The following is a 27,988-nucleotide window of genomic DNA, read 5'->3' on the forward strand; positions in this document are numbered from 1 at the left end:
GGAGGCGGGGTGGGGGGGAACTTAAGGGAAAGCAGCATCAAGAACCCTAACCCCTGAGCTCTGCCCCCCAGGCCCTTGGCTTCTGCAGGAAGGGGTCCTTCAGGTGAAACAGGGACCAGGCCAGGCCACAGGCCTCAGGCTTCCCTGGTGGCAGCTATGGCTCTGGGGGCCATGGCACCTTTTCCTCTGCTGTGACTGCCAGCAGGCCTTTGGCCAGAGGCCTCAGAAAGTGGCTTTCCCTGGTGGGCAGTATCACCACCCAGCCAGCCAGGGCTGTGGCGCATTGCACAGCGCCTCCTTCTGACTCAGGAGAGCATTTGAATCTGTGAATGCTAGGCTCCAAAGGCTTGAGAATATTACAAAAGCCCAGAACATCATGACTGGAGGATCTGTAACCACCTTCTAGCCTAGTGGCCTCTAAACTTGTATTCCAGACCCTAGCAGTCTCCTGAGACTGAGAGCAACCTCCTGACAGTGGCCACCGGGTGGGCTGTGGGTAAAGGAAAGCCAACTACACAGAGGTCTGCCCCCGCCCCCCGCCAACCTTATTCACAGCAGCATCATTTTAACCTGGCTTCCCATAAGATTCACTTGACAAGGCGTCCTTGAGAAAGTTTTAAAACCACTGATCTTATGCAGCATTTTTGTTGTTCATGTGGGAAAAGAGAGGCCCAAGAAGGGGAAGGGACCATCTTAAGGTCACACAGCTCACTCCTGGCCCAGGGTCCTAATTGGGAGGTGACCCATCCAGTACTTTGAGCCAGACAAGGGGTACAGACAAGGAGTGGCCCTGAGATCATCAGGGAGTTCGACTCAGGAGAGTGGGGATGAGGGCCATCCTGAGCTCCTCAGGCCTGCATCTAGAGACCATCCATGGCCAGTGGCTGACCTTGAACACCAGTGCATGGAGTCCACATCACTGCACTGGCCAGCAAAGCCTTTGGTCCTCCCACATCCCAGGACCAGTAGAGGCCAGTACAACCTCTAAGCACTTCCAGAGTGGAAGGAAGGACTTGTCTGGACACTCTGAGCTGGTCTTGCCAAGGTGACCAAGCCTTCTGAGATGGAGCAATCAGATGGCCCAGAGATGACCCAAACTGGAGCAAGTCCGCCATTACTGGCCACCACCTGCTATCCTACATGCTGAATGGTCTGCATCAGAGGGCAGCCCCACATGGGTGAGTCCTCAGGCCCGTACCTTCTAGACAGGGTTTCCATGCCTGAGGAGCCCACATGCAGTCTGTCTTGCAGCACAGCCCCCTACCTCTTCTGGCACCTGCTGGAAGAAATCTGAACCCCCGAAGCCTCTGCTGCTGAGCCCTCATGCTCCTGCCAAGGCTTCCTTGTGGGCACAAGATCGTGGGGCTCCTTCCCAGCTTGAGTCAGGGTAAGGTGGTGGATTGGCCTTAAGCCTCAGAACCTGAGCCAGACTCTTCTTAGAAGCCTGTGGAGCCCAGCTAATCCACTCACGCCGGAATGAATGGCTCTCGGCAGTAGACGACACCTCGGACCCTTCAGTCCCCTCTAGTGACAGCAGTGGGCAGGCTTCTCCACGTCAGCTCACTGGCCGGATCAGAGCAGCACCGGAAAGCCCCAGGGCTTTCAGTGGGGTGAGGGGCTGTTGGCAGTGTCTCCCGGACTTTTTTTCTGCATCCTCTGAACCCTATTGGTTATTCACAGACTTGTAGATGCCCAAGCCCTTCATTCCTACTAGATCTCGAGCTCTTCATGAGCAAGGGACCAGGTCTTGGTTGATTCCGGAACCCTTCACCAAGGACAGGTCCTGGGACAGAGGACGTGCCCAATGGGTAATAATGAACGAGCTGGTCGGTACACACTTAGGGTTACCATAGGGTGGAGAGGCTGAACGCATGAGCTCTAAGATCCCCTCACCCCCACCCACCCTCTGCTTTTATCTCTAACAAATGTTTGTTAACTATGCTGTGGATAGCCAATCATTTGACGGTGATTAGCTAATGAGCCATAGGAGCCAGCTTGAGAAAATGCCCACTTATCTCTAAGAATGATTTTTTTTCTGCTAGACTAAGCTGATTGGCCTTCCCCCTCCCCCCACCATGCTGCCCTATGGGAATGAAGGAAGGAAGAAAGAGAGGGGAGTGAGATCCCCTGTGTGCTCATAGGTCTTAGGTCTGAGGCTCCTGGAGTGACTGTTGAAGGGCAGCCACACACCAGGTTTTCGGGGGATGTTTACAACCTAACCTGCCACACAGGCTCCCCTCGCAGGCACTCCAGCTCCCCTTGACACCCCACCACCTTCAATCCCAGTGGGTTATCAGGTCAAAATTTGATGAGGCTGTGCTTGAGAATGGTGAACCCAGGCCAGGGGCTCAGAGTAAAGCCCTCCACCTGCATCCACTACTTCTGAGTGAAGTGACTTAGTGATAAATTGAAATTGGAGGGTAGTGAGTCAGAAAGTGGAATGGGGGTTCCAGGTCCTAAGGGGCAGTGTCCGAATTCCCCAGCAACCAGAGCACAGAGAGGTGAGAGTTGGGAGAGGAGATCTGGAGGGTCTTTTCAGCCAATTTAAGGAACTCTGGCTTCATTCTCAGGACAACAGGTGTTTAAGCAGGAAATCAAGGTAGTCAAATATTTTTATGTGCATGGAAAGCTCAGGGCAGCAGGTAAATGGCCCCTCTGTCACACCCATGGCCTGAGGACCCTGGTATTCAGGACCAATAATTCCGGTGTTCCAATCAATTCCACCTCCAGCCCCAGGAAGTCCTCAAAGAGGACTTGAGATAGCTTCACCTAAGCTCTGGAGTCAGACCACCTGGGTTAAAAACTTAGCTTCATCATTCATCAGCTGTGTGGCTTTGAACCAGTGACTTTATCTCTCTGTGCCTCTTCTCTTGCCTCTATAATGGACATGTTGAATTATTGTGGGTCATCATCAGACAGCTTGTCTCAGGTGTCCTGCACATGACAGATGCTCAGTGTATGTTAATCCCTGTTCCCCATCAGCTCCCATGTCCCTGAAAACCCCTATTCCAATGGCCTCGTGTCAAGTCCCACCTGAGTCCACCAGAGGCACTTCTCCCAGGATGGACCCCAGGTCGAGGGAACTCTGGTCTCCCTGCAGTCGCTGACACTGCTTGGCTTCTCTGTCCTGATGCTTATGAATGGCCGTTACTCAGGTGGTGTGGATCAGGCAGCTCTGTGGCCACGTGACCCCTGGGCAGAGGTCTTGCCACTCACTGCTGCACGCATCACCCCCTATTCATTGGTTCCTGGACTGCACAGGGAGCTCAGAAGTTGAGGTAAGTGCTCAGAGGGGATGAGAAACTGTTGGGTGAGAATTCGACACCCACCTTCAGACTTCTACCCACCCATATGATCGTTGACTTGGCCATACTGGCAGGGATGGAGGGAATGGAAATCCGGGAGGAACTGACCTCCACTTGTGTGTGGCCCTGGTCAGAGCACTCCCCTCTGGGCCTCAGTTCCTCATCTGTAAAGTGTTCAGAGGTGGCCTGCCATGTCCATTAGCGACTTTACCACCTGAGATTCTCTAATGGATAGGAAAAGAATTGGAACGCCAATCCCCACTCCACCCCCCGACCAAAACCAAATGAAATACCCAAGCAAATCAAGACCAAGTGAGCAACTCAAGCAAATCAAGATCCTAGGAGAGGCCTGCACCCCTTCCAAGATGCCACCAGGCTGAGTGAAGGGTATGCAATGGGGTGGCTGCCGGACAGTGCCCAGCAAGGGTACAGCTAGGTGGAGCACCCAGATCCATCAGACCCCTGCCTCTGGCTCCATCAAATTCAAGAATGGCCCTAGGAGGGAGGTGACCACGGTCTGCATGAAGGGCAGTGGCGGGGGCAGGGGTTAGGACCTCCACATAACCAGATTCAAGGGTCATGAATACAGCAGGATCCATAGAGACGTTTCCATGTTGGTGAACCCCCAGAGGATGGGCCCGTCTTAGGTCAAGGCCTTTTTTGTTGATTCCTCCTGAGCTCTCCCCCCACCCCCAACCAACAGGATCTGGGGAGGGGCAGGGTGAGGTGGGCAGAGCGGTCCTGGCTTTCTCCCAGTGATAGGACAGCCTGCACCTTGGATGGGTCCCTGAGACCAGAAGAGCCAGGGCTCAGGCTTACCCCACCCCAGCCGAGCCGCAGAAGGCCTGACCAGGCGCCCAGAACCAAATTGCGACACTGCTGGAGGAATAAAAACCCAAATTCATGCTTTATGTCCAAAGTCAGCTTTTTATTATCGAGAGCCAGGGCCCAGGGAGGGGAGGGTGCTGAACTAAAGCAGCATTGCTCTCTTTCCAGGAATGTTGCGAGCTGCAGTGAGAGCTTGAGATGTTGCATTTTTTTTTTTCAACTCAAGCATGTGTTTTTCAAAAATATCATCCTTCCCCACCCCCCACCCCACCACTAATTTTAGAATCAGACCAAAGCCAAGCTACTGTCCTCTGTTTCTGTTGGGAAAATACTATATTTATTCGAGATGCAGAAGTGCGTCTCTGCAAACCTCCGATTGCTTCAGGAAAACAAATCTGCTTTAGACTATACAGAAACCATGATACAAAATTTATTTCATGCTAGAATCGCTTTGCATAACATTGGGCATGCAGTTTTTTTTTTGTTTTTGTTAAACTCTGAAGTACTAAATTGCATACAATGCCGGGTTGTGCCTTGATCAAGGTGGAGGAGGACTGGCCCTCCCACAGTCCTGATCTTTTTTGGTGCTCTGAAAGAACACTTGAAAAATCCATACGGTGTTGATTATCTACTATGAACAATTTGTTATGAAAGTTGGTCACACTGAATCTACACACTGCTAAGATGATCGAATCAACCTAGACTAGCCGCTGTCAGGGATCTTGGGGAGACGTCCGCTGGGTCGCAAGCATGCCAAACAGAGGGAAGAAGGCGGCAGTGCGTTTCCACAATTCTATTTGGAGCAAAGTTTTCCGTTTCCACGTGAGAGATGAACTATGAAGGTGAGGTCAATATGACCAATGACTGACCGACTGCCCTTTTGGGAACCTTTACTCTAGAATCTCCGTGTACAAAAGGGAAGCAATCCATTACGCATCCCCACTCCTTCCCCCAACCCGCTCATTCCCCTCCCCACCCCAAAAAAACGTACAGGTTTCTACCGAACGCCTTTACAGTTTGGCTCCAACAACATGTATAAAAGGAAAGAGCTTTGAAAGAAAATAGAGGACTCTTGCTTGTTTTTCTTCATTGTTGTCATGGTTTAGGGTAATCATACAGTTGCAGGGGAGGTGGGGTTCGTGGGTTTGGATTGCTGGGTTTTCTGTTGAACTTCATGCAAGTCATGCTAAGGAACCCCTCCATCCCACCCCCTCCCCGAATAAATTAAAAGCTTTTTCTCAAAAAAAAAAAAAAAAAGGAAAAGAAGGAAAAGAAATCCTCTACGGTCAGTTACCATTTGGCCGTAGAAAAGCTACGTCCGTCCTAGTACAAGGCCTGGGCCACTCGGACTCGTCCGGCAAACCTGCATGGCGTGAATTTACTCTGTCCGAGGGCGAGGAGGGGCTGCAGGTCCACCCAGATGCTTAATAGCCACCAGTGTCCTGGGCCAAGTCGCCTGGTCAAGTCACTCTCACAGCCTCTGTCGGCATATACTTAGCAATGACAGGGCTTTCTTTGCAAAGATCTGTATGTAAAGAATACAATTAACACTTGAGCTTCTCTTCTTGGCTTTCCCATCCCGCTTGGTACTTAGTTTTTAAGGAAGGAGGAGGAAAGACCGAACAGCCGCATGCAGAGGCAGGCAGGATCTTCTCCAGCTGGCTTGGTTCTCCCATGCAGTGAGCCAGCCCAGCACGCCTCTTTCTCTCCCTCCTGGGGGAACGGGTTGAGCCCCTAACTCTTCTCTACCCCGCACACAGCTCATGGCCTGGCATTATCCTGAGAAAAGCAAGTCCTCAGCGGCTGTCATGACTCCATGAGAGCAGGACCATGTGGATGTGGGTGGGGGCTCCCCACCCTCAGTGCCTCTGGGGAACTGCGGAGTGGGTACCACCTGCAAACAGTGGTTGCCATCGGACTCCTTGCTCCCTACAGGCTGCTTCTGTCCCACACACCCTGGGCTTCCGGAAGCCCAGTCAAGAAACTCTTCTGTCTGCTCTTTCAGGCCACACAGATTGATCCAACATTCAAGATGAGGGAGACAGGCAGCCCCATAAGACCTTACCAGCAGAGCACAGCCATGGGGAAAGGTCTACATGCCTTCCTCTCCCATCCCCTGGGCTTGCCCCTGATCCTGGTTTTCTAGAGCCTCCACTTGGGAGAAAGCCAGTTGTGAAGGGGAGCTTTAGGCCTATCCATGGAAGGTTCCAAGGATGGGGCAGGCAGCCCCCAGGCCGGCAGCCCCCCTTCCATGCAGCACCATGCGGGGTGTGGTATGCCGCGCTGGGGTCCACGGGACCTCCAGGCAGGGCAAGGAAGCAGAGGCCAGCCTGGATCAGGAGAGCACGCCAAGCACCAGAAGGACTTCCCCCGTCTCCGTGTGGGCTGCCTCTCCTCTTCTGGGTTTGCCCTTTATTTTGAATTCTCTATTTTCTCCTCGCATATTATTGAACCATTTCAAATACTGGAGCAGTTGTGAATGGCTACCAGCTACACCAACTGTTGCTCTAAAAAGCCAACTATCTAGCCCAACCTGCTCACCCCAGTCAGCATGCAACCATACTGTGTGAGCCTGTGAGCCGCTCCCCAACATGCATGAGCTGCCCAGCCAGCCTGCTGTGCCGAGGATGGCTTCCTCCGCCTTCCAGGCCCTGCCTGGTGTCTGGAGCCTGGATCTAGGGTGCGCTGGGCCCCCGCCCCAAACTTCTCCCCAGTCCATGCTCAAGCTCTAGTGGAAGCCTTGTCCCCAGGAGGTCGGTTTACAAGACAAGGGTCTGATCCAACCTTGACCACCACAGGGCTCTGCCTTCACCAACCACAAGGGGGCACTGACCACACCTGGGGCCACGGCTACTGGGTGCTGGGGTTGGAAGGGGCTGCACAGAGTCATACATAACCACCTCCTCTTGGCTAGTTTCCTATCTGCCACTCGCAGTGTTCTGACTGGCACATATCTTACCTCTGCAAGGACGCTGACCTCACTGCCAAGCCTTTAAGCTATCTCTCTCGTCATGACCGCCCCCCCACCCCAACTGGTTTATATGGATTCTCTTTAAAGGATGCCTCTTCCAGAACATGGATCTTGGGTGGCTAGGCCCACAGGGTCCTGGCCAGCCCAGGCCTACCCTGTTGCTCTCCCCAGCCAAGGGACAGGGGAGATCACTTTGCCTTTGGGGTCCGACCTGCCATCTGCCAGAGTAGCCTGGGGGAAGTTGAGGATCTTCCCACATCTCTGGGTACCCCTCTGCCTTGGGGGAATGTAGTCGGCCAGCCTGTCCCCAAGTCCCTTCTTACCCCTGAGCTCAATTGCAACCCACAGCTGCCTGGACCTCAGGTTCTCTCTGCCAGCCTACCATCCCAACTGGGAAGGGTGGGACTCGGACCTCTGGGGGCCGACCATGGGGCTCCTCCTGCTCCTTTCCCCCCTCATTGTGCCTGCCTGCCCCTCAGCGCCCCTCGCCCGCCGCCCCGCCCACCCCTGTGCAGGAGCGCGAGGCAGGCCCGCTGATGCAGAGCACCCCGGCCTCCTCTACATACCCTTTCTCACTCCTCCACCAGGTGGGCACGCGTACTCCCCAGTTGATAAGAGGAAGCAGGGTCCGTATCTCTCGCGGGTGCCCGAGCGCGTAAAAGGCAGGCCCTCATCGGGAGTGAGGGCCTGGTCTATGTGGGGGCAGTCTTCGTTCGCCAGCGCGGCCTTCGCCACCTCCCCATTCAGTTTGGAATCTTCAAACATATAAGCAGAAGCTATTGAGACACTGAAAACTGTTTAGTGCGGGGGGGGACAGGCCAGAGTGGGACATCAGCAAAGGGTAGTGCGTGACTGAGGACAGAAAAGTGAGCGGGAGAGGCACGAGGCTGGGGGTCCCCAGCTCGTTCGGGCAGCCTTTGGGCTGCCCACAGTGCTGGGGAGGAGGGTTCCTGGGTTTGCTCAAAGTTTGCAAAAAGATGAGTTTGGTGATGGGCCCAGCAAGCGCGGTGCTGGGGGGCCGGGCCCAACGTCCAAGGTGGGGCCGATGAGACAGGATGGTGTGGATGCGGTCATGGGTAGAGGGCCAGACACAGAGCTCAGGGAGAAGACAGACAGACACGCAGAAACACTCCTGTCCAGAGCGGCAGCATTTTCTGATCCCTCTGCTGCTGACCAGAGCCCGGCTGCCCCCTCCACATCCAGCTGTCTGCTCAGGCATCCCTGGGCCCCACCCAAACCCCAAGGGTCAACTCCACTCCAGGCCCCCTGTGGATCCTCTCTGGTCATTTGCTTTATGCTGTTCCCCCATCACACCCTATCTGATCACTCTATCCCACCCCCATATGGACCTAATCCAGTCACTCTCTATGCTCCATCACCCATACAGACTAGGCCTGGTCACGTAGTCTCCTGGTCCCCCATCCAGTTGACCACTCAATCTGCTCCCTCTCTGTACAGACTTAAGCTGGTCACTCAGTCCACTCCGTTCACCACCCAGACCAAGCCAGGGTCTTCCACCTCGCTCTGCCTCAAGCAGAGCCAGCTTGCACAGGCGCAACAAGAATGCAGGCATGAGGCAGTGACAGCAGCCAGGGTTTGGGAGGGACTCCCATTCCTCCATCTCCTTTCGGCAGCGTCCCCCGCAAAGCAGAGCAAATGGATGTGTAAAGACAACAGCGGCTGATGGACTCGGGTGGGAAAGACGAGTCTTGGCCTCTGCGGTAGCCTGAGAAGGAACCTGGGAAGAAGTTTGGGGGCACATTTGGTGAGGGCGCAGCTCTAGCCAGAGCAGGGCGCTCCCCCAAATCCAAGAGCAGCATCGTGGACGCCTCTGGAGCTGGCAGAGAGGGCTCTGTTGGCCTCTGAGCCCACCCATCACTCTTGGGGACCCCTCCCCTGCTTTCTGCCCTCCAAGCAGACTCTTCCTGGTTAGGGTGGCACCGACTCAGTCCCCAGGGTGGGCCCTGGTGGTGGTAGTGGTGCTTTAGTAGCTAAGTCGTGTCCGACTCTTGCGACCTCATGGACTGTGTAGCCCACCAGGCTCCTCTGTCCATGGGATTTTCCAGGCAAGAATACTGGAGTGGGTTGCCATTTCCTTCTCCAGGGGATCTTCTCAACCCAAGAATCAAACCTGTATCTCCTGCATTGCAGGCGGATTCTTCACCAACTGAGTTACGAGGGAAGCCTGAGGTTTCCTCAAAGACTTCCTCCAGGGTGAGAGCCTCAAGGGAAGACAGACCCAACGTGGGTGTGACCACAGCGGGAGGCCCTCTGAAAGGCTAAAGAGGGGCAAAAAGCTGGAGAGAGTCTCCACCCAATTTGACCCTCTTCCGTGACCCTGTTCACATCATGTAACTACACGCAGAAGTGATCCTTCTCCGTGTGCACACACTCGGCGTGCCCGCGGGTGGGACCACCACCCGTGTACACATCATGTCACTACAAAGAGGCAGTCAGTCAAAAGAGAAATGGACCAATCAGGTTTATTCATAAAGCAAATCCAAAAAAAAAAAAAAAATCCCATCATAATTTTGGAACTTAAAAAAAAGTCTGTCGTACAAGATGGCAAAGCATTTCATGTACAGTGTGTTTCTTGACAGATCCCAGGGGCTTCACTCCCCAATTCACTCTGAACCAGAAAGGTTAGTTACCAGGGTAACTCTGATACCACGTGACTGGGGTTGGGGCCTCTCTGGGGAACTGGGCACTGCCTAACACTGGGGGTGTGTCTGAGGGCACACAGGTGTGCACACAGACCAGCCCGGCCCTTCCTCCCAGTTTGGCTGGACCTCCCAAGGGTCTCTGGGGAGAGGGGAACGGAGTTCAAGGGAGGAGGCAGTGGATAGGGGGATGGAAGTTGGAGCCCACAGTACCCTGTACACATTTTCTTCTAGGGGAAAACAGTGAGTCCTACCAGGCAGCATCTCCATCTGGGGGGAGAACCAGAACTTGTGATCTCTCCACTGGCCATTGCCTGCCAGCGGAGGTATCTATAGCCTGCAGGGCTCACCCAGGGTTGGGTAGCTGAGCCTGAGACCCTCTGTGTGACTCTGCCCCCCAGTGCCGTGCCCCTGGGGCAGCCAGCTCCCACAGCCTTTAGAGGACCTGAAGTTGAGGCTGGTTTCCCTGCAGGGGTCGGGCCAGGGGGCAGCTGAGTGGGCTGCCTGGGTGGGTGTGAACCAGACCCCCTTCCCTTCTCAGAGCCTGCTTCTTCTCTCAAACATGTCCTCTGAGAAAAGGCCGAGCCTGGGTGGGAGTGTTTGGGTCCTGCTCTTTGAAGGAGCCAGCCTCCCTGGGCTGTGGGCTTATCTGTGATGTGGGGTGCTCTCAGAAACTGGGAACCATACTGTCCCTCCCCAGTTCCAGAGGAGGGCTGGAAAAGAGACTAGCCAAAAAGTGGCCAGCTCACCAAACCTGGGGAACTCATGAAAAAAGCCAGAGGCGCCAGGTCACCCAAGACTGCCCCCTCATACCCCAACCTTGTCCTTTAGATGAGATGGTCACCAGGTCCCTCAGTTCCCACCTGCTCCCCAGAAGGCTGGGGGCCCTGCCCTCCCTGGCCAGGGCCCCTTGGCCCCGACTAGACCCGAGGGCCTGCGATGATGAAATGGCAGCATGGGCAGCGTCTCACAAAGATGGTTTCCAGGCTTTGAAATGGGCTGAGAGAGATGAGCGTCCGCGAGAGGGTCATTTTTTTTTAAACTTTGGAGCAAGGAGAACCCGATATCCGGCCCTGAGCCAGCAGGCTGGCTTGTGTGCCCTGGTCTCTGGGCACCACCAAGGTACTTACTGTTCACACCAGCAGCGGGCGCCGGGGGCGCACGCAGGGCTAGGGTGGGGCAGGTGGGGTGGCTGGGAATTTCCTTGGGTTTAGCCCCCCAGGTGGGGCTGCCCAGCCTGGGGCTCAGGGAAAAAACCCCAGGTTAACTGGGGACGGTCTGTGAGAGATACGAGCTGAGTACAATCACAAGAACCGGCACAAGTCATGCAACAGAACGAGGAGAGAGAGAGAGAAACATGATTAGTGGAGAGAGAGAAAGAGAGAGCATGTGAACAACACAGAAAAGAACACCCAGTCCTGGCCCTCAGAGCCCCTTATTTCTCCGCTCCTTCCCCCTGTGCCACCAGGGGGCCTCGCTGACCCCACTCAGGGCCCCCCGCTGCCCACCCTGGCCCTGCATCTGAGCAGAAACTTGGTTAGCCCCTGCAGAGGGGCCCTGCCCACACCTTGCCTGGTCACCCCTGTCCCAATCCCGATACCTCCCCTGCCCCGGGGGGTACACCACTTGCCACACCCACTGCAGCTGGCAGGGGAGACGTGGAGGGCCGGGGCGGGGGCCGCTTTGGACTCAGCTGCTCAGGGCAGACCCTGGAGGCTGCAGGGGCAGCTCTGTCCCAGCTCGGGGCAGACCCAGACGGGGGTGCTTTTCAGGACCTCACTGCTGCCCTAGGTGCTGATGGACAGGAAGGGGGAGGTCTGGCCACCACCCATCCCCTGTACTAGCCCCCTGCTCACCTATGGTGGGACCCCACAGCCCCAGACGCAGCACCACAGAGGAGCAACCCACATCACAGGAGCAGAGATGGACGAGACACACGTGAAGGCACATGGCAGGACAGAGGGAGCACTCTGAACTGCCCAGAGCAGGTGGTCTGGGCCCCCGGCTGCAGGTCAGGGAGGGACCCCCTTTCTGCAAGAGAAGCAGCTTCTCCTGAACTATCAACCCCAGCCCCTGACCATGGGGGTGCCATCCTGGCATCCTCCCATGAGACCCTACAACCCCTGCCGGGACGAATCCCCCAGACACTGGAGCCACGTCAGCCGTGATACCGAGGAGACCAGACACTTGACCTGAGGCTGCAGGAGAGACCAAGACGGGGAGGGGAGGGGAGGGGAGGGTGCTGCTGACATGACTGGGACGGCTTGCCTGAGTCCTGGAGTCTGGCCCTGGGCAGGGGGTGCCCTCAGAGCCCAGCATGTTGCACTTTGCCCCAACCCAGGTTCTAAAGGTAGAACTGGAGTCTCACTGGGCCAACTGACTGCCCTTGGGGTGGAGGGCAGTTGTCAAGGTCTTGGGGACTGCATCTCAGCTCTCAGTTCCTGTGGGGTCCAGCCTCCCATCACATTTGCCTTCCTCGCTTCTGGCCTCCCCCACACTCACTCACCAACACACCCCAACCCCATGCCCACCAAGGAGCATAGCTGCAAGCAGAAGAGGAGGCCAACGGGAAGAGACTTGGGGATGCAGAGATAGGGAGACATCCCCTAAGGATCACACACTTATGCTTATCACTTGGGTGATAATTTGGGTCTCACACACCAGCTTTCAGAGGGAGGAGGGTTCTGGTGAAGGACCAGGCTCAGAGCAGGTTTGGGATGTCAAGACAGCACCCCTAGGAGCAATAAGAACTTGGGAAAGGGGAGGAGGCAGTGTGTGGGGGATGGAAGGGAGTGAGGCAGCTGGGCCCCAGAGAGAAGGGCTCTAAGTACCTGGCTTAAGCCAGGACAATCTGGATCCCTGAGACCTGGGGCCAGGGCAAAGAGGGTCCCAGGGCCAGGGCTGTCGTGGTGGTGGGGTGCAGGGGCTCTAGGAGGAGTGCACAGGCTTTCCGGGAAAAGGGCCTGTGTCCTGGGGCTAGCTGGTGTACATATCAGAACACACATCTGCACTCTGTGTGTGCACATGCATACATGTGTACACGTGTGTGCATGTGTGTGTATATGTGTGCATGCACACATGCCCTCAGCACATGGAGAATACTAGCATTGTCTGGGACTGAAGGATTTGTGCCTGGCGGGAGTGAATCACTGGGGAGGATGGGACAGGGTGCCAAGGAGTGCTATGGTGATGCCACTCAGGCTCAACTCTTCCTGCTGAGGCCTGGCGTGAAGCTAGGGGCGAGGCCCACCCAGACCCTTTCCCAGAGCCCCAGGAATTTTCCTCGCCGTGACGGTGCTCCTGAGGTCGAACAGAAGGGCGAGATGATCCAAAGCAGAGAGGCGGGGCAGGGGCTTTCCACGGCCCATGCCTGGCTGGCTAAGCAGAATCCACGCATTGGCCGAGGAGTCCAGCCCCACCCCAGGCCCTCCCATTCCAGCCTCTGAGACCCCTGCCCTGCTCCTGGCCCAGCCCAGAACACTAGCCACACTCCTCTCAGGTGTCTACAGGGATCCCAGGGAGTGGGGAGGGGTATGGGACCGGGTGAAGGGGCTAGAAAGACCTCAGACAGAGAGGTGGACTTTCAGGGTACCACTCTGGTCAGTATAGCTATGTGATGAAGCCGGATGCGGAGTAGGATGGGGTGGTGGGCCAGAGAGTGGGGCATCAGGGAAAAAAGAATCAGTCAGCCACTGGGGAGGCCATTCAAACCAGGAGACAACTTGCTCCTCTGGGGCTGAGGGAGCCTGCAGCCCCACCTCCTGCCCTGGGCACAGGGTGTCTTCTGCAGACTAAACACTACCTGTCACTCACTCAGCCTCCCTCGCCCCGGCACCTCTTCTGAGTTCAGTGTTGTCATGCTTTTCTGGGTCATTCATTCCCTTCAAATCCCTGTGTCCACAGAATAAGTCGATGGTATTCCATGGGTAGAGGTAGACTATGGGCTTTTTATCTTCGGACCAGAGCCCCATGATCAACTTTATGTGCTATGTGCAGGTTCTCATAAAACTGAGATAGTCCCATAACGAACCACTAGCCATGGAATATGAGAATATATCCCACGGTGACTAGTATTGTTTCATGGCCCCCCTCCCCCCTCCCTGACCCCCACTGAATTCACGGGAAAGTGGGTGTACACTGGTTGGGATGTCGTGTATTGCTGCTGCAGTCCCTACCGCCGGAAACAGGGAACACTCTCAGTGGGAGGTTGTTGCTGGTCTGAAGCGCTTTCATCTAAGCTGCCCGGGTGGTGGCCCCCTCTAGTCCTTCGCTCACCAGCCGCTTCCATCAGAAAGAAGGCCACCGGAAACTCCCACTGGACCATCAACCCAAACAGACAACGTGAAAGCTAGAGTCACTCCAACAGGTTCCTAAAGATAAACGCTAAACTCTAGAGTGGTGGTAGAAGATGAGCTGGTTCCGCATGCTGTGGGGTGAGTAAGCTTGTTACGGAGGGCAAGAGGCGTCTCCGAGGACGCGCCTGGAGCTAGGCAGCCGGCATCGGAGCAGGAATGCTACTCAGCTATGGAGACAGGCTCTGCTGGGGGGGTGAGAATCCTTGCTGCTGTCTCTGCAGGGACCTCCTGCCAGAGCCCAGGCACCATCCGTGCCACGTGCACTGCCCGAAGGGAGCCGTGTAAAGACCAAATGGGCAGCTGTCTGGCATTTCCCAATCACACCCACCCCGCCCCGCCGTGACTCCGGGTCAGTGGCCTGAGTCAGCGACTCATGCCCAACTCCTGCCCATTGAGCAGCGGAGCCCCCGGGCTCCTGCTAAGAGAGTCCTCAGCAACCTCACGGGCCGTGGCATCTCTTCAGAACCCCACGAGACCGGTGTGTCAACCTCCTTACCGGGGGCCACCAGTGAGGTTCTAGCAGGCTCTCGCCTCATGAATTTGGCTGCCCAGCATCTCCCTGGGCCCCCAGACGCCACACCTCTAGACTGAGCGTGGGGTCCAGAGTCACCCACGGAACTAAGGAAGCAGTCTGACTGAATCTGGAATCATCGCTACAGGGGGCAGAGGTGAAAGGTCAGATCGACATGCCTCTAAGAGGTTTCCTACCTGCTCTGTTAATTTCTAAAATTTCTTCCTGGGCCAGCGGGCATGTGTCACTCTGAGTACTGTGATGTGGAGAGTTTACGACAGATTTACAATAATTGGGAGATCCCAGCTGCGGTGGCCGCGGAATATGCTTCTTTTTTTTCTTTGGTAGTTTCTGCTTAGCCATGGCTAAGGAGTAATACATCCCAAAATTGTTCACGATGACGGGCACGGGCATGGCAATGGTCAGCACGCCCGCCAGCGCACACAGGGCTCCCACCAACATGCCGGACCATGTCTGCGGGTACATGTCTCCGTAGCCCAGCGTCGTCATGGTGACCACAGCCCACCAGAAGCCGATGGGGATGTTCTTAAAGTGGGTGTGCTCACTGGCGCTGGGGTCATTGGGCTGAGCCCCTATCCTCTCGGCATAGTAGATCATGGTAGCGAAGATCAGGACGCCCAGAGCCAGGAAGATGATGAGCAGTAAGAACTCATTGGTGCTGGCTCGCAGAGTGTGGCCCAAGACCCGTAGGCCCACGAAGTGGCGGGTCAGCTTGAAGATGCGCAGGATACGCACGAAGCGGACGACGCGCAGGAAGCCCAGCACATCCTTGGCGGCCTTAGAGGACAGGCCGCTCAGGCCCACCTCCAGGTAGAACGGGAGGATGGCCACAAAGTCGATGATGTTGAGCGAGTTCTTGATGAACTCCACCTTGTTGGGGCAGAAGACGACACGCATGAGGAACTCGAAGGTGAACCAGACCACGCAGACGCCCTCGATGTAGGTGAGGAAGGCCTCCGTCTCCGCCTCCCGGTAGTAGCGCACTTGCGTGCCGTTGCGCACGTTCTCGATCTCCGTCTTGTTCACGATGGGATTGAAGCGCTCGTGGGTCTCCAGGCAGAAGGTAGTGATGGAGACGAGGATGAAGAACAGGGAGGCAAAGGCCACATACTGTGGAGGAGAAACACACAGTGTCAGAGGGGAGGTCCTTCCCCCAAAGCAGAGAGACTGGGTGCCTCTGGGCCAGGTCCAGTCTGGGGCCAGGCTGGGCAAGATGCCTGCAGGACACCCCTTCTGACATGGGCCAGGCAGGCAGGCCACCGTTCCCTCTTCAGAGCGTGGAGTATGGGGGTAAGAGACCTGCAGGGTTAAGAGGCTGTGGCGGAGATTTCTCTGTCTTCACAAATGCCTTTCCTTTCTTCCTGGATGAGTAGCTAGACCATAATTTCCCAGCCTGCCCTCCAGGCTGGGTGGGGTCATATGACTGGTCTCAGGCCATCGGACAGTGCACAAAAAGGTGTGCATGAAGGCCCGGCCTGGCTCACAAAACCTTCCTGCTCAACCTTTCATGCCCTCTCTCTTTCTCTGAATGTTGAAGCCCAAGGAAGCCAGCAGGGCCACCATAAGAAAGTAGCTGGGTCCCTGGAAAGAAAGACACCTACTAAATACACAGGTGGGAAGTAAACTTCTACTTTGTTGAGATGTTGCACTCTAGATGTGATTTATTAAAGCATTTAGCACCCCACCCCACCACTGATGAAAGTGACCTAGGTGGCTGAGGCTGAGGTTGGCAAAGAAAGGAGGATAGGGAAGCTATGGTGGAGCCAGGCCCCTCAAAGGCCACATCTCCCATCTTTCTTCCGTCCCTCCGCTAGGCTGTTCACTCTCTTTTTCAGGGCTCTGTACCTCATGCAGGCAGTCTCTTCATATTCTATCCTATGTTGAATTGCAAAAGACGTATCTTCCCCAAGGCCTTACACAACTCCTTTACCCACTTCTCTCTATTGTCCCAGGAACTCACATCATGTATTGGAAGTGTATCTCCAATGGGTGATACACTTGGGTGTATCAGATGGGTGTATCTCCACCCATCCTGGAGATACGGAAATAAAGACTAAATGGTCATTTGTCAGAGATACTGGGTTGTAGATTCAGGCATAAGGAGAATTGGACCAGGGGTCCTCAAACGCACCATAAACCATAGAGATGGCTTTGCTCCTGTTCCGGCCGGCTGGCCCCAGGGGAAGGGGGTGGGTGGGAGGAAGGAATAAGCTGCTGGGGAACTAGAGTTTTCCAAACATATGTGGGTGCCTGGTCCTTTCAGATCCCCTACCCGAGTGAGAAAGAAATGGCCAGGATAACCCAGTCTGTCCAGAATGGCCTGCTCTGGCCCCACCCCTGAGAGAGGTTCAGGAGACTTTGTGGTCTGATTTGGTCACCCTCACCCCCATCTGATGACCCACTGGGCTTCTCTAACCACAAGCAAACACGGGTACCCTAGGAAAGAAAATCAAGCAGCTGTCAGAGTTTCAAACCTTCCCACTCAGACTGAATTCCAGACAAGGGCTCTTCTTACAGCCTCCAGTCTGGGATCATGGAACTTTAACACTGCCCTTGGTAGAGGAACCCTGGCCAGGGGGTTCTCCTCCAGGAACCCAGCTTTCATGTTCCTGCTGCTTCCCTCCCCTCTGGACTCCCCTTCTCCCAGCCTATCAAGACAGACCATGAACCGTGCAAGGCCATCTCCCTGGAGGCAGTTCTGGGCTACAAACTAGAATGGGTGGCAAGTTCATTCTCCAGAGCTGCCTTCACAGAAAACTTCAAGGAGTGCCAAGGTGCCACTCTTTATTTGCCACAAGAGGCAGCCGTGCTGCTTCTAGTAATTTCTTTGGTTTGTATTGATGTACCTCCCCACTTGGTGGTGACCCTGTCTGGGTTGACCATAGCCATGAGACCTGACACTCAACCTAGCACAGATCTAGATATGAAGAACCGTGTGGATCTGCAAAGACACATTCCAGGTTGAGAGAAAGGGAGAGGAGAAGGAAAGGGGCAAAGTCAGCATTTTAGAATATCAGAGTAAGAGCAACCTTTAGAGATTATCTGGTCCAAGGCACTGCATGCTATAAATGGGAAGTCTGGGGCAAAGAAACAGGAAATGATCTACCCAAGCCACTCATCATGGCATGCTGGCTCCTGCTGGCTTTAGAGAGTCATGCAATTTTCAAAAACTCGATCCTAGATTACTATCGAGTGTGACCCCTCTGCCTTCTTCCTTCCATCCAGCCTTCCTTCTTCCCTTTGTTTCTTCCTTTCTTTCTCCCTTTCACCCACTCATCCTTCCTCCCTCCTACCCTCTCTCCCTCCTTTTTAGCCACATATCCATTCATCCTTCTTTTCTCCCTTCTTCTATTCCTTCCTTTGTTCCTCCTCCCTTCTCTCCCTCTTTTCCATCCGAAATGCATTTATTCATTCGTCTCTTCCTTCTCTCTTTTTCCTTTCTCCCTCCCTTCCTTCCTTCCACCTACCCATCTATCTACCTGTCCATCCATCCACCCATCCATACTTTTTTCCTTCCATTCCTCACCAAGCGCCAGGCTATGCCCAGCATGGAGTGCAATAAGACCTCAGCCCTGCCCCCAGGGAGCCCCCCACACAGCTGAAGATAAAGGACACACACAGAGACAAGTAAAATGCAGTGGACTGAAAAGGTGAGCCCCCATCAGCCCTGTGAAGTACATGGGGTTTGGACAAGATGAGGGCAGTGCAGGGACTTAAGCCAGGTTTTCTGATTCCAGAAATAGCACGTTAAGGGTCCAGAGAGTGCTGACCTGGGACACCACAGGGGCAGGCCAGGAAAGCAAACTGGAAGCAACTGGAAGAGGCCACCAACTCCAATCCAGGTTCATCCAGCTCCAGCACTTTTTCCTTTAGCAGTTATCAAAGCTCTTGGAGCCAAGAACATATCCCCAGATGCTGAGTATTTGGCCTCAGATTCCCTCTGAAGGGCCCTGTCTTAGAGCTTGGAATTCACAGCCCAGACTCCCAGGGCCAGGTCATGTTCCTGCCCTGGTCTTTTTGAGAGAGGAGAGGAACATGGACACTGTGAGTATCTAAAGGATGCCGAGAGGCTGGGCCTGCTGCATCTCCGGGCTCCTGATCCCGGCCAGTGGTGGAAGGCAGCAGGTGCTGCCTCTCCTCTGCTCCATCAGCCGTGGCATCCCCTTCTTAAATCATCCCACAGCTGTCCTCCTCTGTCCCCTCCATGCACATGAGACTCTCTCTCAATGGGGTCACTGTCATAAAAGCCAGCATATTGTAGGCTTCAATCTCAGCCATGAGTACAGCATCCACCCAGTTATCAGAAGGGGCAACAACTGGAATCCCAGCTCTCTGCTTGGCCATCTGGCCAGAGAAAAGCCCTGACTTCTCAGCCTAGCCTGTGAGGCTCCCTGTGCCCTGACCGCACTGACTTCCCAGGGACCTCTCCCTGCAAGCACCCAACATTCTTGCCACATGCAGATCAGATCAGATCAGATCAGTCGCTTACCCTCTGCCATTTCTGACCTTCCATCTCTGTGTCTCTGCACCTGCTGCCCTTTCCTCCAGGGTGTTCCTGCTGATCTCCACGTGGAAAAACCCATCCACCCATCAGTGCCCCACTAAGTAGCCCTTCTCCTGGGACACCTCTCCCAGGGAGACTTCTTCTTGGCCCTGAGGCCCTTAGGAGGCAGCAAATGAAGTCCCCCCACCGTACCACCCAAGGAGCCTCTAAATTTCCCCCAGGGAGGCAGCGAGACTGTCTCCAACTTGTGCTCATTAGTGCTTGGGGAGCCTCACAGGTACAGCCCAGAGAGGGCACTGATGTCCCCGGGGTCTTCTCACTTCCTCCCAGGTGCCCTCAAAGGCCCTCAGAGCTCTACACCCATTGGCTCTTCTTGAACAACAGGTCCTGACAGGAAAATTGAGGCCCAGGAAGTGGTAAGGTCTTCTAAAATTAGGACAGACAAATCCTGGGTTCTCAGGGATCAATGGCCATCCCTTTCAGATTCTTTCCTCTTTGGGCCCCAGAGACCAAGGAGTGGGGGTGCCGGGGTGGGCAGCAGCGATCAGCCTTAGAGTCAGATACTAGGACTTCTTCCCCAGAGGAGCTGGGGAGGTGTAAGTCAGGCTTCCTAGACTCTGCTGCAGGCACCTAGTCCCTTGTCACAGGCAGGGCCCCAGCAACATCTGGGTCCAAGTGGGCCCTTTGGATCACTGTGGAGGAAAGCGCCCCAGCTTGCTCAGACTGCCACAATCTCCTAAGCCTAGCGACTAGCAAGTCAGCCCCAGCGCATCAAAGCCAAAGCAAGAGCCCATGGTCAAGCGAGTTTCTAGTGCCCTCCCACCCATCCTCAGGGAAGCTGAGCCAGAAAGGAGAGAGAAGAAGCCGCCAAAGCTAAAGGCCTAGAGCTCCCTGGTGGTCTAGCCATTAAGAATCTGCCTGCCAATGCAGGGACACGGGTTTGATCCCTGGTTTGGGAAGGCCCCACATGCCGTGGACAACTAAGACTGTTCACCACAGCTATTGAGCCTGTGGCCTAGAGCCCACAAGCTGCAACTACCGAGGCCCGCATGCCCCACAGCCTGTGCTCTGCAACAAGAAAAGCCGCCATAACGAGAAGCCCGAGCACCCAATGAAGAGCAGCCCTGACTCGCCACAACTAGAGAAAGCCTGTGCACAGTAACAAAGACCCAGTACATGCATTAAAAAAAAAAATGCTAAAAGGCCTGCTGTGCACCTTTAACCTTCCCACAGACCTGGTGAGACAGGTGGTTGTACCTTATTGTGCCAAAAAGGAAACAGGTTCAGGGACTAAACCAAGGTTTAAGGCTAGTGATGAAGCTGAGGCTTGGACCCAAGTTGATCTGGCTCCATTGTCTAAGCTCTGTCCACCACCAGAGATGCCAAAGCTTTGGGGGCTAAAAACACAGCTCTGTGCTCTAGGGAGCTGGCCTTGATTGTGTCTGGATGGTTCAATCTTGGAGCTTGACATCCATAGCTTGGACGCCCTGAGGTCAGGTTATGTCTGTCCCCAGTGAGAGAGAGAGAACCAGGATACCTGAATGCACAGGCTGGAGCCCAGAATGCCTGAAATGGTCCTGGGCCTCAGTGCCCAGCACTTGCGAGTGCCTGGGGTGGGGAGGCTGCCCCATCTTGCTCGGGGAATCAATGCCAACAGCAGCCTCAGATGGCCCAGCCTGCATCTCTATCTGGCTGACCGTGTCCTGGCAGACCCAGAGAGGGCAGGCTGAGAGATGACCACAACTTGTTCAGGGAGCTCAGCCAGAGGGACAGGGTGGATGCCCAAGGATGGGGAGTTCCCAGAATCAGCTGACCCCTGGCAGGGAGGGAACCTCTGCCCGGCAGGCCCAGGCAGTGAGCCTTAGGAGCGGTCTCCGCAGCACCCTGGGCTGGCACATAGAGTCCAAGCTATGGGTGTCAAGCTCCAAGATCGAGTCATCCAGACACAGTTAAGGCCAGCTCCCTAGTGCACAGAGCTGTGTTTTTAGCCCCAAAGCTGGCTGGAATATAGGAGCTGCCATCAAGGGCTGGGCACCTGAGGACGGTCACCCCCAGACACACACTGCTGCCCAGAGTAGGCACCTGACCCATTACCTAAGCACACACCTGTGACGAGTGACCACACAAACTACAGCCCAGGGTCCTGACCACACACACAGAAAACACAGGGCAGACGGATGGTACTGGAACACATCACTGCCCATCAGGCACGATCACCCAGGCGCCGTACCATGAGGCACACACCCACACAGCCCCCACCCTCCCTGCGCGTATACACTCAGAGCACACGGATGGTCACCACACAGCATACCTCCTACAAACACCCTGAATGCCAGGCGTAGCTGCACAGCTGGCCCTCCTCTGCCCGCCTCACCCCCGCTGGGTGTGACTGACTCAATGTCTGACTCTCCCACAGGATGGCAGTCCCAGCCCGCCTCAGCTTCCCCAGCCTTCTCTGATGCCCTCAGCCTGCCTCCCTGCCCAGACTCCTGGATTTCCCATCCCTAGATCTGCCTGTCACCCACCAGTTCCTGATGTCCTGCCACTTGCCAGACCCTGTCCTTTCTCCCCAGCCCACTCCAGCAGCAGTAGCTATAAGCCCCCACACCCAGGACCCAAACCAGCTGGAGGGCCGATCCTCCTGAGCTTCTAGTCTAACAGGCGGCCAAAAAGGGAGCTTTGTCTGGCAGCCCAGGGCCAGCCATCACCCAGTCTAGCCACACCTCAGAGGCCACTCTGTGAAATTTCAAGACAGTGCAGGCAATATTGCCTGATAAAGCAGCATAAACCCAAACTGGTAGTTCTGGCTTTTCTTCTTTCTTTTTTTCAGAATCACAAACTGTGAGAGACCCACCAATTGTGTTCTAGAAAGAGGTAGCCATGGCAACAGAGAGAGGCATCCTGTTGCTATGGTAACCAGGGTGGTGAGACTGTTGGCTGTAAAGTCAGACAAACCTACTAACGATCTGTTGACTTAAGAAGATGTTTTATAAATCACCAAGTTATTTTTATCGTAACCCCACCCCTAAAACTATAAATCAGAAAGGCAATTTACTATCTATTAAAATGACCAAGATGTGCTGTGACTTTCATTATAAATTATTTATATCACAGTCATCTTTAGAAAATTGTGCTTGTCTTTCAGAACTGTTCAGGGGTTCACCGTGGGGAATCTGTGTTCTTGCAGTTTGGCATTCCAGAAGCAAGGCCCTGGTTGTGATGTGGTACGTGGGCCAACATGCTGATCTGGCCATTCCCTCGCTGTGTGACCGTGGCAGATCACCCCCCCTCTCGGAGCCTCAGTTTCATCTTGGTACAGTAGGGCTGGACTTGGTCACTTCTGAGGATTCTGACACTGGGCAAGGCTGCGACCAGTGGGACTAATCAGGGGAGCCCTGGCTGGTGTCCAGGCCCCAAGCCCCTAGAGGCGTCAGGTCAGTTTTTCTGCCTAATTAAATCTGCCCAGCAGGGGTGTACAGCGTTTGAGTTAATCCATGCGGAGTCAGTGATGCAGAGCAGGCGGGATGGCCAATTGGCCTAAATAAATTGTCAGTCGAGTTGAGTTTGGAAACTGAATTAGGCTTGTCTGGACTTCCTTGGGCTGGACATGCCCACACTGTGCTGGCCTAGCTGAGGGCTCTGAGGGGGACAGGAGGCTCTTTGGGGTCCATCTCCTTTTTGGTCCATTAATAAATGCCTCCACTATGGCCGCCCAGTCAGAGGCCTGGCTGTATCCCGAGTGCTCTGTCCAGCATCCGCATTCCAGCCCTGGTCCTTCTCACCAATCCTGCCCTCTTGGCACCCAGTTCAGGGAGCAGCAGGCAGGAGATGCTTCCCGTTGTATTACCTGGAGGGTGTGGACGGGAGTGTGTAAAAGTGTGTGCAGAGAACATGCTGCGTGGAAGGTCTGTGTGCTGGGGGAGGCGTGCAGGGGAGGGGGAGAGGTGGTGTGTAAATGTGGAGTGGGTGTGTGCGTGGTAAAGGTGTGTCACCTGCTTATGTGACCTGACTCTAGGCGCGTGTCAGAGGCTCGTGTAAATGGTCACTGTGTGTGGTTCATATAGGTGGTAGAAAAGCATTTGTGTGTGTATAAGGACATGCATGGGTGTGATGTGTGTGTGTAGGGACATGTATGGGGTGGTATGTGTGTGTATGTGCGTGTATGTGTGTGCACATCTCCTAGGAGAATCAGGGTCTGCTGGGCACTCTGGACACGTGTTCTGAGTTGAGACCATGATCCTTGTCCATGCCGGAGACAGTCCCTCACACTAGTCAAGGGCGGTGATGTCTCTTCCCTGGGACGGTCTCTGACTGAGAAAAAGCGACTAGACAGGGTGGAGGTAGCCAGAGGCCACTGCACCAGCCCAGAGAAGACCACGGGGGAGGGCTGTGCCCAGATGGGAATCCCCTCAGCCCCCTTCACTGCGCCACTCAGTCTTGGGCGCCAGGCTGGGCCGCTGGGAGAACCAAGGCCAGAAAAGGTCTTGTACAGCCTTTGGGGAACCCAGACTTTCCCAGTGGGACAGCAACCCACTTCACGGAATTCATCCTCCAGACCCCAGGCCCAGGGCTGAAAGGGCTGTCTCAACAGCAAGGCGGGTGACTTCTGGGGCAGCAGAGGTTCTGTGTTGTTTTCACTCCAAGATGCACATTTTGGAAATGAAACTATGTCACAAAATACAGACACCCTTAAAAGAGTATTTCTTCCCAACATGCTGTTATTTAGCTCATGGCATGTTGAATATGGTACCCTGACTTGGGAAAACACTAGAAACCAGAAGAACAAGACAGAGGGGACCCTCACAGGTTTTTGGCCCTAAAGCAGCTCGTACGGCAGGAACCTGGAGATGGAGGCAGTGCGAGGGAAGGGACCTGCCCGAGGTCACGGAGCTCTCAGGGTGGAGCAGGGGTAGGAGCCGGGTTCTCCTGAAGCGTCAGTTCTGGACTTCCGTCATCGCAGCCTCTGAGCCTTTGCTTATTTAACGCCCCCTCTCAGGCCTCTGCTCTCAGGGTCCCACCTGCCTTCTAACTCCCAGGTCAAAAGCAGCACACATCTGTTTTGTCAAAGGAGGCAGCCGCTGGAGCAGAAACAGCTGGACCTCGAGGTGAGACCAGCCTGAGTTTGGGGCCTGGCCCGGCTGGTGACCTTGGACAGCATCCCTTTCTGAGCCTTCATTCCTGGACAGGGAAGGGGTAGATAATATCCCCTGCCTCTGGGTGGCTGTGATTAAGATGAAACAGCACACAGAAAGAAAGAAGGAGGTGTCTGAGTGCGCTGCTTCAGTCCCCATGAACCAGAGGTGGACCTCTTCCAGCTCTGGCCCTCTCCCATCACAACAGCACCCGCAGCATCAGAGCACGTCAGATGTAGAAGCTGAGAATCTTATGGTCAGGGAATTGCTAAGCTGGAGGCACCTGGGAGACTCAAGCGGACCCACCCCCCACCCCCACTGCCATCACAAAACAGCACCCTGGTCCTTCAGAGAGTCGCCCCATGCCCACCACACTCAGCCATACGACACAAGTGAGGCCGAGTCCACACTTCTGCCTGAGCCTGCCCATCGGAGGCCAGCCCTGGCCCCTGAGGACAAGGGAGCCATGTTTCCTGAGAGACTGGTGGGACAGGGTCAGGTAGAAGTTTCTGGATTTAGCAACAAGGAGAACTAGGTGGGAGGGCTAACCCAGAGCCCCCAGAAGCATGGAAGGGAAGGCAGGGAGTAAAAGGCCCTCTCTGGGGCGTTTGGTATGGCACAAAGGAGGCAGGGGTGGGTAGAGGCCGCTGTGCTGGGGAAGCAGGACTGAGCAGAGACTCAAATGCAGAGTCCTGGGCTGCACACACAGCAGTGGGCGGGGCCAGACATTTATCTTTAGTCTATGTCCTCCGTGGCTCTGATGCTGCCAGCCCCGTCTTGGCTTTTGGGATCCACGAGGCCAGTGAGTCCTAAGTGCCCAGCAGCTCTGATGCACAAGGGGCCTCTTCAGCCTGAGACCACACTGGGGGCTGAGAAGCAGGCGGCGTGGCAGAAGGGAGAGAGTCCCAGGCTTGACTTCCGAGACCCGAGTTCAAATCCCAGCTCTGCCACTGGCTGTGTGAGGGCAGGCAAGTCACTTTGCAGAGGCTCAATCCCATCCTTCTTCAAATGGGGACAATCATAAGAACAATAACACGCCCAGAAGCAAGGCACAAGGAGGCACCTGGGGGAAAGGCCGAGTGTCTAGGGCTTTCCCAGATCCAGGGTGGAATTCCAGGGCAGGGAGAAACCCCAAGACTGCCAGTTCCCTTGCACACTGGTATTCCAGGAGCTGGGCCAAGGCTTCCCTCCACAAAAATCCAAACACAGCATTTTGGGTTTTTTCCACCCAAATTGTTGGGGGTGGGGGAGTGATTGCAAGGAACAGCAGCAACAGCTAAAGGGAGAAATGTGTCTAACTTTAGGTTTTTTCCCTCTAATTTTTTTTGCTCCTGTTGCAACTACTTGCCTGCAAACAACAAACCAGAAGAAAATGACAGTCTTGTGGAGAGCCAACGCCTGGCCCCTCAGAGCCTGTTTCCAGGGGTCGCAGCCCAAGATAGGGCCATGTCCCAGACCCAGCACTGCGGGCTCACGCTGCTCATAGTGAGGGTGATTAACAGGCCTACTTCCGTGGGGGTCTTCCATGTGAGCCCCAGCCTGAGGGCTGTGAGGAAATGAGGCTTGACGGGAAAGGACACCCAAGGTCACACAGTGAGCTCCGGGCTTCCCGGCCCTAACTTGGGTGACAAAATGATGACGGAGCTTCCTGCTGTTGAGCAGGCTTCCTGGGGCTCTCCTAGCATCGTGTCTCATGTAAACCTCATGCCAGCCCAGGGAGGTAAGTTCTGCTGTTACTACTGCTTTTTAGACGATGAGTCTGGGGTTTAGGGAAGAGAAGACTCTTGCTCCAGATCTCAGAGGTTCTCAGTGGCAGGATTGGTTTTGCTTCAAAGCCCTGCATTTCAGACCCTCCAAAGGCTCCTTAGACAGCCATGGGAAACGTCCACAGTGCAGGCTGGCCTGGCTGCGCCCTATGAGATGAATGAGGCTGCTCCAGCTCGGTTTCGACCTCAGTCAGCCACAAGCCCCAGAGCCTCAGAGGAGCGGGGCTGTGTGGTCGCAGAGCTCCCCTGCCATGCCTCAGGCCAAGAAGACCAGGTGTCAGGGCCCCAGAGAAGGTGCCCTTCCCACCTGCTCCTGTGACCTGAGGGTTCCTGCTGGAAAATGGGCAGTAAACATCTTCCATTAACATCTTTTAAATTTTTTTGTTTTTTTATTTTTGGCTGCGTGGGGTCTTTGTTGCTGCACGTGGGCTTTCTCTAGTTGCGGTACATGGGCTTCTCGTTGAGGTGGCCCCTCTTGCTGTGGAGCACGGGCTCTAGGCAGAGTGGGCTTCAGGAGCCGCAGCACACAGGCTCGGTAGTTGCGGCTCTCGGACTCCAGAGCTCAGTAGTTGTGGTGTTTGGGCTTAGTCCCCTTGGCATGTGGGGATCTTCCTGGACCAGGGATCAGAGCTGCATCCCCTGCACTGCAAGGTGGAAGCCCTCCCATTAGTATCTTAAACCTGGAGGAATACCAGCCTTCCACACAGGAAATTCCTCTTCTAGTTTAGGATATAGAACTATATCTGTTTCCGGATGAGCTTGTCTACTTTCCTATTAGCAAATGATGACTTATGGAACCCTTCATATTTCCTCTTTTGCTCTGACTGCCAGGGAGCTCAGTTAAATTTGATGCTCAATGCTGAACCCATCATTTACCTGGGTATTAAAATGAAAGTAAAGTCACTCAGTCTTTTCCGACGCTTTGCGACCCCATGGACTGTAGGCTACCAGGCTCCTCTGTCCATGGGATTTTTCCAGGCAAGGATACTGGAGTGGGTTGCCATTTCCTTCTCTAGGAGATCTTCCCGGCCCAGGGATTGAACCCAGGTCTCCCACATCATAGGCAGATGCTTTACCATCTGAGCCATCAGGGAAGTATGGAGAGTTGCTATTTCTTGTTTTCATTATACAACTCATATTTTCTTTTATTTCCTTCCTTATTTCTAAGGATTCTGTTGTACGTGTGTCTCATGGGCCTCAAACCTTCTTGTGCCACAGACCGGAATAAGAAACACCTGATGAGACTCCCAGATGAGGAAGTGAGCTGGAAGGCACTCCCTCTGGGGCTGGGTCAATAACCCAGAGCAGATGTCTCTGCTGGTGACCACCAGTGACAGGCACTCCTGAGACTACATTCTGTCTTTGGACAGCTATCCAGACAGGCATTTCTTATTTAAGCTAGCCTCCCTGCCTTTTTCTGCCAGGGATCCCAGTTTTGCCCTCTGGGGTCACCAGGACACTTCCTCCCTCTGACAGCCCTGCCCACACCTGCAGATAGGCCACAGGGCCCACCCTGAGCTGTCCTTCCCGTGTGCCAGGCTTCCTCTGGTTCCATCCATGCTTCCTGTCTTGGGCCAGCTCTCGGCCTGTTTCAGAGCCTGGTTGTGTTAGGCACCCGCTTGCAGGTGGCCACATGGATGGCACGCTTTTTCAGTGCTCACAGCCACCTCAGTGGTGAGAGTACTGAGCTCTGTTGAGCCTCACTGACCTCTGCTGTAAAGGAATAATGACTACTCTTGCAAACATGATCTCATTTATCTTTAAAAACCTCCCAAGGGGAGGTGTCATTAACTCCACTTAGCAGATGAGAAAATTGAGGTTCAGAGTGGTTAAGATGTGTGCAAAAAAATTAATAAATAAAACCCCACACAGCTGGGAAGCAATAGGCAGAATTTGAAACCAAGTCTCTCTGATGCTAAAACCACCATACTCCAG

General features: G+C 54.8%; 1 protein-coding gene across 1 annotated transcript in view; it reads right to left on the minus strand.

Moving 5' to 3' along the window:
- Nucleotides 1–4,212: 4,212 nt before the first annotated feature.
- Nucleotides 4,213–27,988, minus strand: part of KCNC1 (potassium voltage-gated channel subfamily C member 1) — a 46,142-nt gene continuing 22,366 nt past the window's right edge. Inside the window, exons 2-4 of the mRNA XM_061440656.1 lie at nucleotides 14,828–15,761; nucleotides 7,671–7,859; nucleotides 4,213–5,658 (exon numbers count right to left, since the gene is read on the minus strand). Coding sequence (XP_061296640.1) covers nucleotides 5,594–5,658; nucleotides 7,671–7,859; nucleotides 14,828–15,761 — 1,188 coding nt within the window. The 3' untranslated portion in view covers nucleotides 4,213–5,593. The remainder of the gene's footprint in view (nucleotides 5,659–7,670; nucleotides 7,860–14,827; nucleotides 15,762–27,988) is intronic.

The sequence above is a fragment of the Bos javanicus genome, chromosome 15 (assembly GCF_032452875.1).
Source record: "Bos javanicus breed banteng chromosome 15, ARS-OSU_banteng_1.0, whole genome shotgun sequence".
In the NCBI taxonomy this organism is placed as follows: Eukaryota; Metazoa; Chordata; class Mammalia; order Artiodactyla; family Bovidae; genus Bos; species Bos javanicus.